The 15,364-nt window shown below is 45.7% G+C and overlaps 1 protein-coding gene across 1 annotated transcript in view; it reads right to left on the bottom strand.

Annotated features, from left to right (window-relative positions):
* Positions 1-13,834, bottom strand: part of LOC134451784 (transmembrane protein 151A) — a 37,882-nt gene extending 24,048 nt beyond the window's left edge. The window contains exon 1 of the mRNA XM_063202184.1: positions 13,762-13,834. Within this exon, the coding sequence (XP_063058254.1) occupies positions 13,762-13,834 (73 nt within the window). The remainder of the gene's footprint in view (positions 1-13,761) is intronic.
* Between the last annotated feature and the right edge of the window lie 1,530 nt (positions 13,835-15,364).

Raw genomic sequence — 15,364 nt, 5'->3', positions numbered from 1 at the left:
GGGGCCACTGTGACACTTCACAAAATTTCAAGATGAAGGCAGTCTAGCTGAGCAGGCTAGCTCTGTTCAACTACCCCTAAAATATGAAACCCATAAACAACAAGCTATTACCCCTGTGTAATCGAGGAGGCCTTAACATGATGATGTGTGTGAGTGTGAGTGAGTAAGCTACAATTGGAGAGGGTTCAGTTTCTGTCATTATGCATGTACGCCAGTGGAATGACTGGTCTGATGGTTTGACTGTGAGTGAGTAAGAAATCGAAGAGATTTCAGTTTGTGTTATTATGCATACACCAGTGGCATGACTGGTCTGGGGTGTGTTTCTCTTGTCTTTTGAACACCAGACTCACAAGTGAGATAGTCTGGAGGCTACCTATGCAACTTCTCATGGGAAATGTGTGGTTTCTGATTGCCCAAGGCCGTTTACTGAGTGTTAAAAATGTGTCATTTGGCATATACTATGTGTAGCAAGCACATGGCCTATCGTGTCAGTTGTATCTATTCAAACAAACTGCAGTCATCGCCTTTCCACCCCTCCCCGCTCTCTGATTGGAGCCCAAGATCTGGAACCCTCGCTGAGGGATAGAATCCATGCTGTCTTTCAGATCGGAACGATTGTGCAAAGCAGCATGGGATTTAGCCACTTGAGGTTAAGTATCTTGCTCAAGGACACAACGATGGAGTCAGGCAGAGAGGGGCTCGAACCTGCAACTTTGGGGTTGCTGAACTCCTCCTCTAACACCTGAGCTACCACCGTCCTATGATAGCCAGCCTATGCGTAAGTACACTGAAACGAAAAGAGAGACAGTATGTGTGGCCTCTTTGTGCACAAAGTGGTTAATGATAGACAGAGAGGGCAATTAATCCCAGCTTTGAGAAACCAGTTAGTATGTAAAATCGGCCAGACTAATCTCCTGGCCTACACGCTTTAGATGTCATGATTGCCAGGTTATACATTCAGTGAGTACACTAAAAAAGATAGTATGCTTAATGGTGGACAGAGAGAGAGAGAGAGAGAGGATGCCTGGAGAGAGGAGAGGAGTGAGGAGTTCAGAGAGACACTAATTGAGAGAGTAGCTTAGTAGTGAGTGTCTCTGCCTTGTCAAATATAGACCTGACACAGAACAGAAGCCTTTAATGATCCAGCGAACTTTGACCTTTACACCGTCCGCATGCAGCAGATCAATCCAGGCCAGAGACATGCAGGGACATTCAATGACAGGAGGCCGCTTACACGTAGAGTCAACATGCATGTTTACATGCACACGCACGCGTCGCGCACACACACACACACACACACACACACACACACACACACACACACAGACATAGACACATACCCACACGCATGCATGCACACAGACACAAGAACACAGGCATGCACAGACACTAACGTATGCAGTGTGCACACAGGCATGCACGGTTGCACACTCACACTATAAGCAAAGAATATGCAAGAGTAAGTCGTTTTTGCAAAACTCTTAGTGAGTTAATTAAGATGTCAGTCAACTAGACATGTCTGTGGTGGCTGTCAATGAATGTACACAAGACCTGCATTATAAGAATGGGTTGGGCAATCTATTGCATGTAATACAGTATGTGCGCAAACACTGCATTCCTTGCATTCATAAGCAGTTGTCTCGTGCCTGAATTCACTCCACAAGCAGAGTGAATTGATTTCCATTTATAGTGGCTTTTGCTGCTTGACAAAGAAATGTCTATAAAATTGTATGCAAACTATATATTACTGTAAATTAACTTACTTGTTTGATCTGGTTAACAAAATATACTAATGTAGGTTGGTCCTATTGTTCGCTTAAGCCAACCAATTGCAAATGGTTTGTTATACTACTGACATATTGAACCATGCTAACAAATTCACACATTTCAATGTAAAATCATCACAATATTCCTCCATTAAAGACAAGCACAATGTCACTACTAAGCAATGTCACTCCTAAGCTACCCAAATATGATCACTAATGCCAAGTGGTACACATTTTTTTTAGCAAAACAGGCACTAAGATCAGAGTTAGCGAGAAAACTAATGCTTGAGCTGTCCCAGTCCTGGGGTAGACTTTATGGCATGTTGTGTGTGTGTGTATGTATGTATGTGAATGTGTGTGTGTGTGTGTGTGTGTGTGTGTGTGTGCGTGTGCGTGTGCGTGTGTGTACTTAACCCTGTGCTAATGTACTTTAAAAAAAAGCTAACCCTACTTAGCATCTGCACTTATTGTTCTGCATATTTGGCAATGTTGGCTATGATTGTCTTCTCGATTGTCAGTCGCTTTATTAGTTGAAAGTGTCTGCCAAATGTAACGTAATGTCATAATGTAATGACACATGGTGAATGGTGATTTTGGGATATGAGAGATTAAACAGTAGCTTATAGTATGAAATTACCAAGGGTGCGATTAAGATTTTGTCCTTACCAATTTGGTAACAGCAAGCTTAAAGTAAAGGCTTGGCGTGTAGGTTTTTTTTATTATCAAGAAACAACACAAGCCTCCTTTCTCTTTTTATTCATCAATTCGATATATCCCTATAATGTACAAGCACAATGTGAATCCTAAGCATCCCAAATATCGTGTCACTAATGCCAAGTGCACCTCGTTCTAGCAAATCAGGGGCACTACAATGGCATTTAGCGTGGACACTTATGGTGAATGGTGATTGTGGGATATGGGAGTATACTACAGCACTACCCCCTTGGTGTGCCGTTTATTTGACAGCTTTAGGGCCAGCGCTGCGGGGCTGATGTTTACGAGCTGCATGGAGCTGCTGCCTCACTGCCAAGCACCTCTGTCGCCCGCCCTGCCCTGCCCGCCCGCGCACACATTCAATTAGCTAGGAATCAAACACTGGGCTGGGCCAGGTCAATGGGAGAACTCAATGTAGAGGAGAGGAGAGGAGAGGAGACTCTCGCCCACGCACGTACACACCCCCACAAGCATACACACACACATGTACACACATACACACACACACACAACCACAAACATGCACACACATACATGCACACACACACACACACGCACACACACACACACACACACACAGCAATAAATAATAACTCGCAAACACAGTAATAAATAGGGTAGAATGCCCTAAAGTGGGACGATGCCTAAAGTGGGACACCTTAAGGTTTAAGGGGTGTAGCTTTGCCCCAAGTTTATAAATGTTTACAAAACTATAACCAAATAAAAGCCCTATCATCCTGTTATCATAATATCATGATTTAGTAAATGTATAGTAATACTCCAGGGAGGGGTTACAATTAAGAAGAAGGACCCTGGGTGAAGTCCCTCAAATGGCAAATCACATAGCGTTTGGCCAAATCTGTATTTAGGGTATAAATCAATTCCAATCAAAGCAAAATTGACAATTTTTTGATAAATATGTTGGGTAGGTATATGTTCATCAGAAAATAATGTGTGGTGTATATAAAATAATGTAATATTTTATTTTTAAACCATATTATTAGTGTCCCACTTTAGGATAGGTGCGTCCTAAAGTGGGACACAAGATTTTCCTAATGTGGGACAGTTGTAAAAGTAGTTATTTAATAAGTCAAACAATTACTATGAAGTCGAACACCATGTCCACATAAGAAAATGGATATCTAAATCTATATCAAAGGTGTATTTCAGTCTTTCTGGCCTAATCTACTGGAGAACAGATATCAACACAACATTTGGGTCCAAAAACCGGAAGTTCTTTCCTCAAATAGAGCTGCCATGTTGAAGTGACCAATTGTGTGCAATGGGTTCAAACAGTCTCAGTCATATTTACCAATAAAAGAAAGTAAAATTAATTAATAAAACATGCTCTAAATGTGTAGCTGATATGTCTTAAGGAGTGGCAGATCACATTTTGAATTAATATTTTACATAAACATGTTTTAAAGACCTTTTAATATACACTGTCCCACATTAGGAAACCGATTGTCCCACTTTAGGGATAACCATGGTTTTTGACCAACTTACATTAATATCCAAATTATTCGAATTAGAAACACTTAACATCTTTTTAAAGGTTTTATATGATTAGAGCATAACTAGAGGATGAAAAGGGTGTAATTTGTTTGTATTGAAATGTTGTCATTAAATTTTAATAAACCACCAAAGTTGAAGTGACAAAAATTGTCCCACATTAGGGCATTCTACCCTATGCACACGCCCACATATACGCTCACAGATCAACAAACACACACACACACACACACACACACACACACACACACACACACACACACACACACACACACACACACACACACACACACACACACATTCAGTACAGTACATCTACATATGCACACTCACACACCCCCACAGTAAAATAAGGCCTCTAAACGACCTTCTTTTTCTCCCTGCTCTCGTTCTTTCCATCCCCTGTGCCTCTGGTGTGGCCTACAACCCTACTTATCCATGGAAGCTAACCAATCATAGCTGGCCTCTAACGAGGAACTGACCAATCAAAAATGGCCACATGATGAATTGACCAATTGCTGTGGGCGACCGAATATAAGCTAGTCATGCTTTATGTTCAACCACTGCAACTGTTTTGCTCCAGCTTCCTTTTTGATTGGCCAAGACAAGAGGCAAAGCGTTCTGGAATGCTGCACCTTGAACATGGGGAAGGGCAACACAATGATCATCAAATCATTTGTAACCCAACAATCACCAGACACTGTGGTTTGATGGCAGCCATAATACTACAAGAAATCTGCAAATAGTGGCAGCTGGGATTTCATTTCACATACTGCATGCGAGATGTGAAAAATGGTTCTGTGCAACAAAAAAATACCCATTAATAGTTGCCCATGCCTCTAGTAGAAGTGCTGCTAAATAGTAGCCTAGACCATACTCAAGGATAATTCAAGCCATCATTCTCACTGTGGTGGGGAAAGAACACTTTCAGTTTGACAGAATCATTTAAGAGTTATTGAGGGGGTTGCTTTTTTAGCAGGATTAAACAAATACGCCTACGTTCACTCAGTGGTGTTTGCATTAGCATAAAGTAGTTGAGTCTAAAAGAGGCCAGGAATTACAGCTTTTTGCTCCAAATCTCGCCAAAGTCTTGCCAAAACTCAAATAGAATCAATAAACAATTATGATAATACTGTCTAATTCATTTTGGGGAGAAAATGCAGCTCAAACATTTCATCGCAACATTTCCCATTAGATTTGCCACTTGAGTGAGTATATGGATCCGACATTGTTAAGGAATTCTCAACAGCACTACAGAATTAGACAGGATGTTTCCCTTGATCCACGAGTGCCTGATAGAGGCTGCCAGCATCAAAGCTCAGAGTCAGACTCATGTGTAAGAGCAAGGAGAGGGGTACAGACAGGGTGTGACTGAGGAACTGTGAATAGTCAGCGTGTGAGAGTAGTTCTGAGTGTGTAATTCCTGTGGTACACTCTCATGGCCTGATTATCATCGACGTTCAAATGTCTTCGAGTCTTGGTCTGACCAAGAGCATAACAATTAACATTTCTCAAACTGTATGGTTGACCCGCCTCCCTTGGTTTGCTTATGGTTGTTTGCTTACCGACAAAGTGGGAGGAGTTCCCGTATTTTCGGGAACTCAGAAAGTAGTTGCATTGCTCTTGACCTAACTAGTTGCAACGCTGAAAGTGTTGCGTGACTAGGAGGGCGCGGCCTGGCTAACACTCTCACAGACACGTCTGCATGAGGAGTACAGATCACATGTATCTTAGACAGTTCTGACAGACCACCAGACGTACGGTATACTAGCTCAGTTGTGCTCAGCAACTCTCACCATGGTGCAAAACACCAGGCTCAGACAGACCATGAGCTTCACAAGTGTGAACAGTATGACGAGAGACTACAGGGGTAGTTTTGATGGCAGTTTCTTGTCTATGTCTAATGTCTATGTTGCCGGATGTGAGACTAAGAAACACAATTTCAATGATTTGTATGACCAGTGTTGATGTAAAGTAATTGACGATAAAGCCGACTTGACTTGATCTGAGCTAAGGTTTATCATCTACAACGCCAAGCCAGACTATACTGACTGTACCACCAGCCAGCCACACCATGAGCAGAGAAGAATCACACAGGCAAAATACCCCCACATATGCTGAGCTACCTCACACACACACACTCACACACACAGCAGAATTTTTGCATAGTGAAGATGGCAGGATATTAATAATTCACAGACACACCTTTAGCACTTCCATTAGGCACCGGGAGACCTCAGGTGGTTCCATCATTAGTCATTGTCATGACAACTTCACCAGAGTTCTACAGTAGCGGAGAAAGTTCTAGAATGGAGCTAACCGGTGGTTGTTTTCTTTGCTGGTGAGAAACCCCCAGAATGGCACACTCTCCATCCGGGTAAGACTGTCATTAGCTGTTTTTAATGACAAACGAGCTGAGAATATCAAGTTCTTTAGATGTTGAGGATTTGGTAGGTTGCTTTGGGTGGACATGTTGAACATGAATATGCCGAGGTGTAATGACTAGGGTGCAGGACTGTAGACCACAGGGTTGCATGTTCAATCCCCAAATACCAATCCCTCCCTCCCTCCCTCCATGGCTGAGGTGCCCTTGAGCAAGGCACCTAACCCCACATTGCTCCAGGGACTGTAACCAATACCGTGTAAATAACTGTAAGTCACTTTGAATAAAAGCGTCAGCTAAGTGTAATGTAATGTAATGTAATGTGCATACCCATCCTGTGTGTGTCATGACTGCATTCTGCTTGTCATGCTGACAGACAGTGTGTGACTGCAGCCGTACAGTAGACGGAGACATTAATAAAGGCCCTCAGGATCAGGATGGTGTCTGTGTGCAGAGGGAGACGTGGGGGCGTGAAATAACCCGATATTCCCATGACAGACGCCCATCAATACATATCTGCAGCAGTATCGTCTGTCTCCTCTTTTTGCTGCTAGTCAAAAGTGGGAATTCCCCAGTGGCGCTCATGACTCAGTCATTTATCACCAGAGAAAGCAGCTTTGTAATGTACTGTCCCATCCCTCTGTTGTAGGGTTAGGGTCATTACTAGTGGTTATAATAACAATAATAATAATAATCACCATCACCATCATCATCGTTATTGTTTTCGTTGTCATCATCATCATCATCATCATCATCATCATCATCATCATCATCATCACCATATTGATATGTTGCTGTTTTTGATAAGGGCCACATCAGGGCCATCAGGGAAAATAATCGAACAATAGAAATTGTTACTATCCACCAACCTGGAAAATAGCTCAGTTAAGACAACCTCACATCACCTCACGCTACAGGAAAAACACTGTCAATTTCATTTCTGTCCACTGCCGCCCCTTATAACAATCAGGTGTCATGCTACCATGGCAGCTTGATCAGGGCTCTTAGAGCTGGCCCTGTTAACCCCAGCTGGAATAAACCTCTAAGAATCCTAGTGAGCCATTGCAAAAGTGTGAATTGGTATTCAACCGGAACACACAGCACTCTGGATTAAAAGGTGCCAAACAAAAACTTTGTAAAATAAAATAGAAAGAAAAATGTCTGCACACTTAAATCATCTTTGTGTTCTTTTTAATAAGCCAAGCTTTCGGTGTGCAGACATTTTTCTTTCTAAAAGTGTGAATTAGTAAAACATTTTTTTTAAAGAATCAGAGAAATCAATGCTGTTTGATACTGTTTGATACTTCAGGGCTGGACATAAAATCCAGACGGAGAGCAGGGCATTCTATTTCATGTTTATACCAACCTATAGCTTTTGCAGACTCTTTATAAAATGTCTTAGCTCTTACATCAGCTGCAGTCTGAAATGGGGAAGGTATCAACACTCGTTGTGTCATCAAAAACAGCACAACAAAAGCTACTGAAGGCAAATAGAGCACTGTGCATTCCAGACACACACACTGGCGGCCTTGCTTTACCAAATAGCTTTAACAGACCTGTGTCTGTATGTTCATGTTGTTTAGTCAAAAACCTTAAGGACAGACACTTCCATATAGACATACATTGTTTTTTGTTTTGTTTTTGTGGTTGGTCTTTTTTTACTTTATTGAAGGGTCGGCAACGACCCAGGCCGGACTCGAACCTGGGTCGCTGGCGTAGCAGGCAAGTGCCCTACCGTTAGAGCCACAGTAGGGCCAGACACACATTGTTTTAAAGCAGCAATCTCAACATCCCTAATTCTCCTAGTCCCTCCCAAGTCAGAGTCCAATCTCACCCAAAACAGCCTAAATCACTTATTCTAAGCCAGGGGCACGTATTCCACAAGAGGGTACATGAGCAGCACACTTCAGGTGACCTTGTGAAGGTGTGGTCTACTGTAAAGGTGGCTGTCTTCAATATAGGCCTAAAGTGCCTGGGGGAAATCCTGGAGTGTGTTCATAGTACGGCCCTTGGAGGACTTTTAACATTTTAAAGTGGCCCTTCAAATGAAAATGATACCCCATCCCTGCAGGCCCAGGGGGGGGTACGCGGGACAGAAAAGGTTGGCTTTAACTATAAGCATAAAACATAAACAAGATGCTGACTCAGGAGGTGGGAAGAACACCTAACCCCCCAGACAGCAGCTGCAGGGAACAGCAAGCCTATCTCCCAACCGGCTTGCACATTCGTCACTTCACTCAACACTGTTGCCACCCCAGCAACCAACGCACCCGAGCACAACTGCATTGGAAGGGGGTTACAGCCAGCAGCCAACGAACACCAAACAGCTCAACTGCCTCACAAACAACTCGTCAGGAAGCATTCAGCGCATTCGGCACCTTTCACTCAGCACTGTTGCCGCCCCAGCAACCAACGCACCCGAGCACAGCTGCCTAATTTCCTTTTTTTTTTTTTTTTTTTTTTATTTTTTTTATGCTTATCAAATGTATGAAACGTATGTATTATTGGTGTGAGCGGTACGCCAGAAGCGGATGGGCAGTGAGCCTGGCCACTCACTGTTGGCCCACTAACTGGAGTTGGCGGTCTTGTGGATCAGGGCTGAAACACCGCAGAGAAGGCTGGACACCACCTGACGACATCTGCTTCTGGCGTAGGGCTACAGCCACCTGCGAAGGTGGTTGAGGAAGGCATCTCCTGTGCATGCATGATGAATGTGAATGTGTATTCCCTATGTTTGTCTAGTAATTTATACAATAAAGATGTTGGTGTCACAAGTCTTATTTTCTCTTGCTGACCCATGGGCACCGGAGGAGGTGCGACAGGCAGCAATGCCCAGCAGGTATTAACAGCTACCTGTACAATCCTTAAACGTGGCCCTTCAAATGAAAATGATACCCCATCCCTGCAGGCCCAGGGGGGGGTACGCGGGACAGAAAAGGTTGGGAAACACTTGCTTAAACTATAAGCATAAACAAGATGCTGACTCAGGAGATGTGGGATGCCAGAGTTTGTGTGCGTGTGGATTGTGTGTGTGTGTGTGTGTGTGTGTGTGTGTGTGTGTGTGTGTGTGTGTGTGTGTGTGTGTGTGTGTGTGTGTGTGTGTGTGTGTGTGTGTACAGTGTACATCATGTGAGCACTGTATGTTTTCCTGTCATGTAATGTCAAAGTAAGTGTTAGTAGCGTGTGGGTGTGGTGCTTGCCAGTCATATTAGGCCTTGTTAGATCGCATGAGCCGATCGTTGGCATGCTCATCACGTATGAGTGTCTTCTTACAAGCTGAGTGTTTAGTGGCGTGTAATGATGATGTGTGATTCTCCACCAATAGTTGTTCAGTATGTGTTGGGGGTGGTGTAGTGGTGATCTTAGTGTAATTTTCTTTCACATATTCAATGGTGTGCTTGTGAGGTGAGCTTATGTGTGCCGTGTGTGTGTGTGTGTGTGTGTGTGTGTGTGTGTGTGTGTGTGTGTGTGTGTGTGTGTGTGTGTGTGTGTGTGTGTGTGTGTGTGTGTGTGTGTGTGTGAGTGTGTTTGTGTGTGTGTCTGTGTGTGTGCAGGGAAGCCGACAGAAAGGGACAAAGGGGATAGTTGTCCCGGGCCCAGGGACGGTGTGTGTATTACACCAATCCTACTTCGTGAAGCCACTGCTATTGGAGCACACCCACATGCTGGGGCCATCGCTCCACTGTGGGGCACAAATCCTGGACCCCATATGTTTTGACCCCTTTTGCTGGGGTAGTTTTTTGTTGTTACTGGTAAGAGTTAAAGCGTAATAACATTTCCTCACTGACATGTTAGGGTTAGGGATTGTTTTGGTTTGGGCACAGTTTAGCATTCTTTAGCTATCATTATTAATATGAATGGAAAGATTGGAAGGGCCCCACAAATATATAAAGGTTGGGCTGTGTGTGCGTGTGTCTGTTGTGAGGCATGGGTGTCTTTTGCCTCTCCGCTCGTGTGACTATGAATTTATGAGGTGATTATGCGTTCGCTTCTCGTGTGCTTGAGTGTATTCCGCCGTGATTAGTGTACGTGCTTGCCTTCTGGTGTTACGGTGTGCGTTTGTGTGCATTCAAGTGTGTTCCGATGAATTTAGGTTTCCCCGATTTCCCCCCATCTTTTATTCAAATACCTGTGTATGTGGCCAGAGTAAGTATGTGTGTATCATCTCTAAAAGGTGAGCATCTGTTTGCCTCCCATATGTTGGAGTCTTGCCTGTTCCGTGTTAAGACTATCATGTGTGTGTCTGTGTGGCTGGGTTCGAGTATGGGTCTGTGTGACTCAAGTGTGTAGATGTATGGCGTCTGTTCAAGTGTGTGTCTGGCTGTGTGGTTGGAGTGTGCGTTTGTCTGTGTAGCTTGAGTGTATGTTTGTCTGTGTGGAGAGTGTGTGTCTGTCTGTGTGGTTGGAGTGTATGTCTGTCTACGTGGCTTGAGAGTGTGTGTGTGTGTGTGTATGTGTGTGTGTGAGGATGCAAGCAGGGCTTAAATTAGCTGGTGAGCTGAGAGTGCCGGGCTGGGCGCCGTGGCAACAGAAGAGAGAGAAAGAGGTGAGAGAGGGAGAGAGAGAGAGAAAGAGGGAGCGAAAGATAAGGAGGTAACAAAAGGAGAGAGCGAGCAAGAGAGGAAGAGAGAGAGAGATAAGTGGGCAACAAGGAGAACGAAAAAGTGAGAGAGAGAGAGAAAGAAAAAGAGAGAGAGAGAGAGAGAGAGAATGAGAGAAAGAGAGATAAGGAGGCGAGCCAATGCAGCATCACATGGAGCCTCCTGTGACCACGGTAACCGCCTCACGGCAGCCTCTCCATCCACAAAGCCCCGCCATCAACAAGCCAACCTGTACGTATGTGCACACGTGCCTGCGGTCCACAACAACCAACACACACACACACACGTGCCTGTCGCTCCACACGCATTACATTACATTACACTTAGCTGACACTTTTATCCATAGCAACTTACAGATATTAACCCATCAAGAAATGCCGTTAGAAATTTGCTGTTACCAGCATGGCAATGACCAAGTCATAGACCATTTCTAAAGGCTGTGTGTTAAGTCATTGTAGTACTATGGTAGTTAACTTTTCAATGACTATTATAGCGTTCCACTGGTGGAATGGCATTATGGGGCGACAGGGTTTTGGTTAAAGTCCCTGGAGCAGTGTGGGCTCAGCAGGAGTCTTGCTCAAGGGCACTTTAGTCATGCAGGGAGGGAGGGGATTGGTAAGGGTGGGGATTGAACCTGCAACTCCAAACTCCCTAACCATTGCACCACAGCTGTCCACCGCGACTGCATTTGAGTTAAAACACCTGTCTGTGGACCACGGTAGAGAAACGCATCTCAGGGAAGTGCGATGCATGACTCGTCACACCAGTGAAATGACCCTCAGACAGACACACACACAGACAGACAGACGGATGGACACGACAGACAGACAGACAGGCAGGCAAGGACATCCCATGGTCAACTCAAGACATCCATGACCATGACAAGTAGACAGACAAGACAAGACATCCATGACCATGACAGACTCCCATGACTCTCTTCCCTCTCCACGAGAATAAGACAAAAACTGAGGCAGACACCGACACAGACACCGACACTTACACCTACACCATCCCCTCAGCGTGCAGGATCAGTAGCCCATGGATGGAGGAACCGGGAAGTGGGAGGTGGGGGAGGTGGACTGAAGAACTAGGAAAGGGGGACGGGGGGGACGGGGGGTTGAGCACTTGAAGGGAGGGGGCTGAGAGTCCACGGAGGGGGGCCAGAGGGATGGAGGGGGGGGACACATAGAGCGAGGGAGCGGTGGAGGGGGGTGATAGGGAGAATGAGACCCCTTGAAATGAGAGACGGAGCGATGGAGGGGCTAGTTCTTGAAGGGGGGGGGGGGTAGAAGGTGGGGGGGTATAGGGGGAATGCGTCCTTCGACGGGGGCAGACGGTTAGAAGGGGAACCCATGGAGGGAGGAAGGGATGGATGGATGGAGGGGGGAAACTGAGAGCCCTTGAAGAGAGGGATAGAGAGATAGAGGGGGGATCCATGAAGAGAGGGAGGGATGCAGTGATGACGGAGGGATACAGCGGGGATCCGTGAAGAGAGACAGAGAGAGAGAGTGAGGGGTGGAATGTGGGGAGTGACAGAGGGGATGGGATAACACTGGACGCTCATGGAGGGAGGGGTGTGCGGCATGGATGGAGGGGACACATGGAGAGAGTGAGGGAGGGCTGGAGAGATGGAGAGATGGAGAGCGAGGGAGGGTGGAGGGGGGGATGAGATTGAAGGCTATACGGAGGGAGGGAGGGAGAGTGAGGCATGGATGCAGGCTGGGGGAGCGTGAGGTATGGATGCAGGCTGGGGGAACTGCATTACGCCCTCCATAGCCACCCGACCAGAACCTCCAGCCACCCCCTCTGATATTGCTGCTGCTGCTGTGAAGCATTGCCAAGTCTTGGCTCTCCTGATCAGTCCCTCACACACACACACACACACACACACACACACACACACACACGGACGCACACATATGCACACACAGACATGCACGCACACAGGCACGTGCACAAGCATATGGACACGCACTCCAATCCACATACATACACACACACACACACACACACACACACACACACACACACACACACACACACCTACATGAGCATGTACGCACCACAGGGGGAGCCTAGTGTGTGTGTGTGTGTGTGTGTGTGTGTGTGTGTGTGTGTGTGTGTGTGTGTGTGTGTGTGTGGGTGCATGTGTGTGTGTGTGAGAGAGAGTCTATACATATGGGACGCAGGGGACAACCTGCAAACTGCACTGCTTAGGTCTGACTGAGTTTCATAGTCACCAATCACAATCACAGAGCCCAGCAAATATTAGTTTTCTTAGTGAGTGCGTAATAACATAAATGGCATTGATCATCCCCCCTCACATTAAATGATAAAAAAGCATAAAGATGTTGGCAGATTGTGCCACGAGATGAAGCCTCGGTAGACCAATACATCTCCTGGAAAGCTTTGTGTCTCACCTTTCATATTTTATCAGAGTCTACGTCACAGGGAGATAGGCTTCTTGAAAAGAGAGGTCTAGTTGAATGGAAAATGCAACATACACGTTTTCTTTAACCAAAACAAAATCTGGCTATCCTAGTCTCGCTAGATTTTTGCTACAGGACTGATTTGCCATTATGACCTTTGGTTATTATTGCGCGTAACGCATGCATAGGATATCTGGCGTAGTTTCCCTAAAAAAAAACACCCACTGAAACACAGTCGCAAGGTTAAACACCCGGGTCACAACCATCTATGTTTTCCCACAGCAGCATAACTTTCCTTGGCACACTGATTTTGAAAAGAAAAGTCAGCGGTCAGACAGATTAGGGTATTTACAAACTATCTCGCGTCGTTACCTCCTCTCTGCCCCCGTTGAGTGTGGGCGCCTCACCGGTCACCGTCACCCCTGGCATCGTCAGATTTCCCCCTCTGGCTGTTGATTTAGGCTCGAGATGTGCCGCGATGTCAGCACCGAAGACAGGTCCAGGACTCACACAGATCCACGGTCCACCGACGGGACCTCCCCGCGAGGTTTTTCAACCCATTTACCGACAGCTCCGTGAAGACTCGCAGAAGGCAGCATTGCCAAAGCGGGCGCATTCTCATCATCTGCGTGCGATATTTAGCCTACTACCACGTCACCGCAGTCGCTGTTGCATCTGTGATTGAGGATGCCGTTTGCGATGCTATGGCATCCTGCGCACAATATGGAAATATGGTGGTATGTCCGTGTGACCGAGAGTAAACGGGGATCAAGATGTTACAGGTAGTAGCAGTGACCGAGCTGTCACCGTCGATCCATTTTCTGATGAGTCTTTGACGCGCCCGCCGTGAGAGGGAGGCAGAGGGTTTACTGAAAGACGACGTCTCTGTGCGTGTATGTGTATGAGTGTGAGTGTGTGTGCCTTTTTGGCACGTGCCCAGTGTAACGTAGCCCGCTGCGCCCGATGCGCCCGCCCGCCCCAAAACAAACCTCTCTCTCGCTTATTGTGAGTTAAAATGGAACATGTGCTGCTTGTTTTGCATCTCACGCGCAATCGTTGATAGCACACCTGGTTTGTTTCGGCGCTCCTTGCCGTTCTGTTTTGGCAGCGCCACTCGCACCTGCACAGCACGAGCTCAGGGTTTTCGATGATGTCACCGCTTCGGCTTGGTGTGTGAGTGCACACTTTACCTCAGGTCGGCGCTCCTCTAATGCAGGCTATTGGCGCTCATTGAAATGCTGATTGGCTCAATTTATGAACATCGACGATTTCATTATTTCTGTTATTTCCTCCACTGGGTCATGTGTGTGTCGTGCGCGCCATGCGTGGGTCCGTGTGTGCATGCGTGGTGTGTGTGTGTTTTCGTGGGGGGGGGGGGGGGGGGGGGGGGGGGGGGGGGGGGGGAGATGTGTTGACGTAATTTGGGGCGCTTGCATGGATTTCCTCTAATTGCGCAGTTGATTTGTGGAGTTTTTTAGTCTTTTATCAGTCTATTATTAGTCTATTATTACAATGAGTTCCTATGATTCACTCTATTGACACTTGATTTTTTATTTTCTCCATTCTGTGAGTGATTTGAAATAATCTTTTTCTGACCAAGTGTAGGTGTGCCTTATGACCTTTGTGGTAGATAAACAACAATATCCACTTTACTGTATCATCCAAAATTGAACACACAATTTGACAGGTAAAAATGTCAGTCCTCCTAAAGAGCCCAGGTAGGCATACATTATTTAATTTAACCAAATTTTATTTCATCAATATTCAGATCTGGTGAAACACATTTCGATCAATGACTGAGTACTGCACAGACTTACCAGGCACTTACAGGGGCCCAAGAGGCAAAGGGTTCCAGAAGTCCAAGCTTCCGCCCTACAAAAAAGTGCAGTTTAAACTACTTTTATTTTCATTTTTTTTCGGGAGACAAAGCCCGAACCACCAACAACGAAGGTTCTTTAA

Source organism: Engraulis encrasicolus, chromosome 7, assembly GCF_034702125.1.
Source record: "Engraulis encrasicolus isolate BLACKSEA-1 chromosome 7, IST_EnEncr_1.0, whole genome shotgun sequence".
NCBI classification, from domain to species: domain Eukaryota; kingdom Metazoa; phylum Chordata; class Actinopteri; order Clupeiformes; family Engraulidae; genus Engraulis; species Engraulis encrasicolus.
The sequence above is the reverse complement of the archived record's forward strand: the minus strand, read 5'-3'. Positions and strand labels throughout refer to the sequence as shown.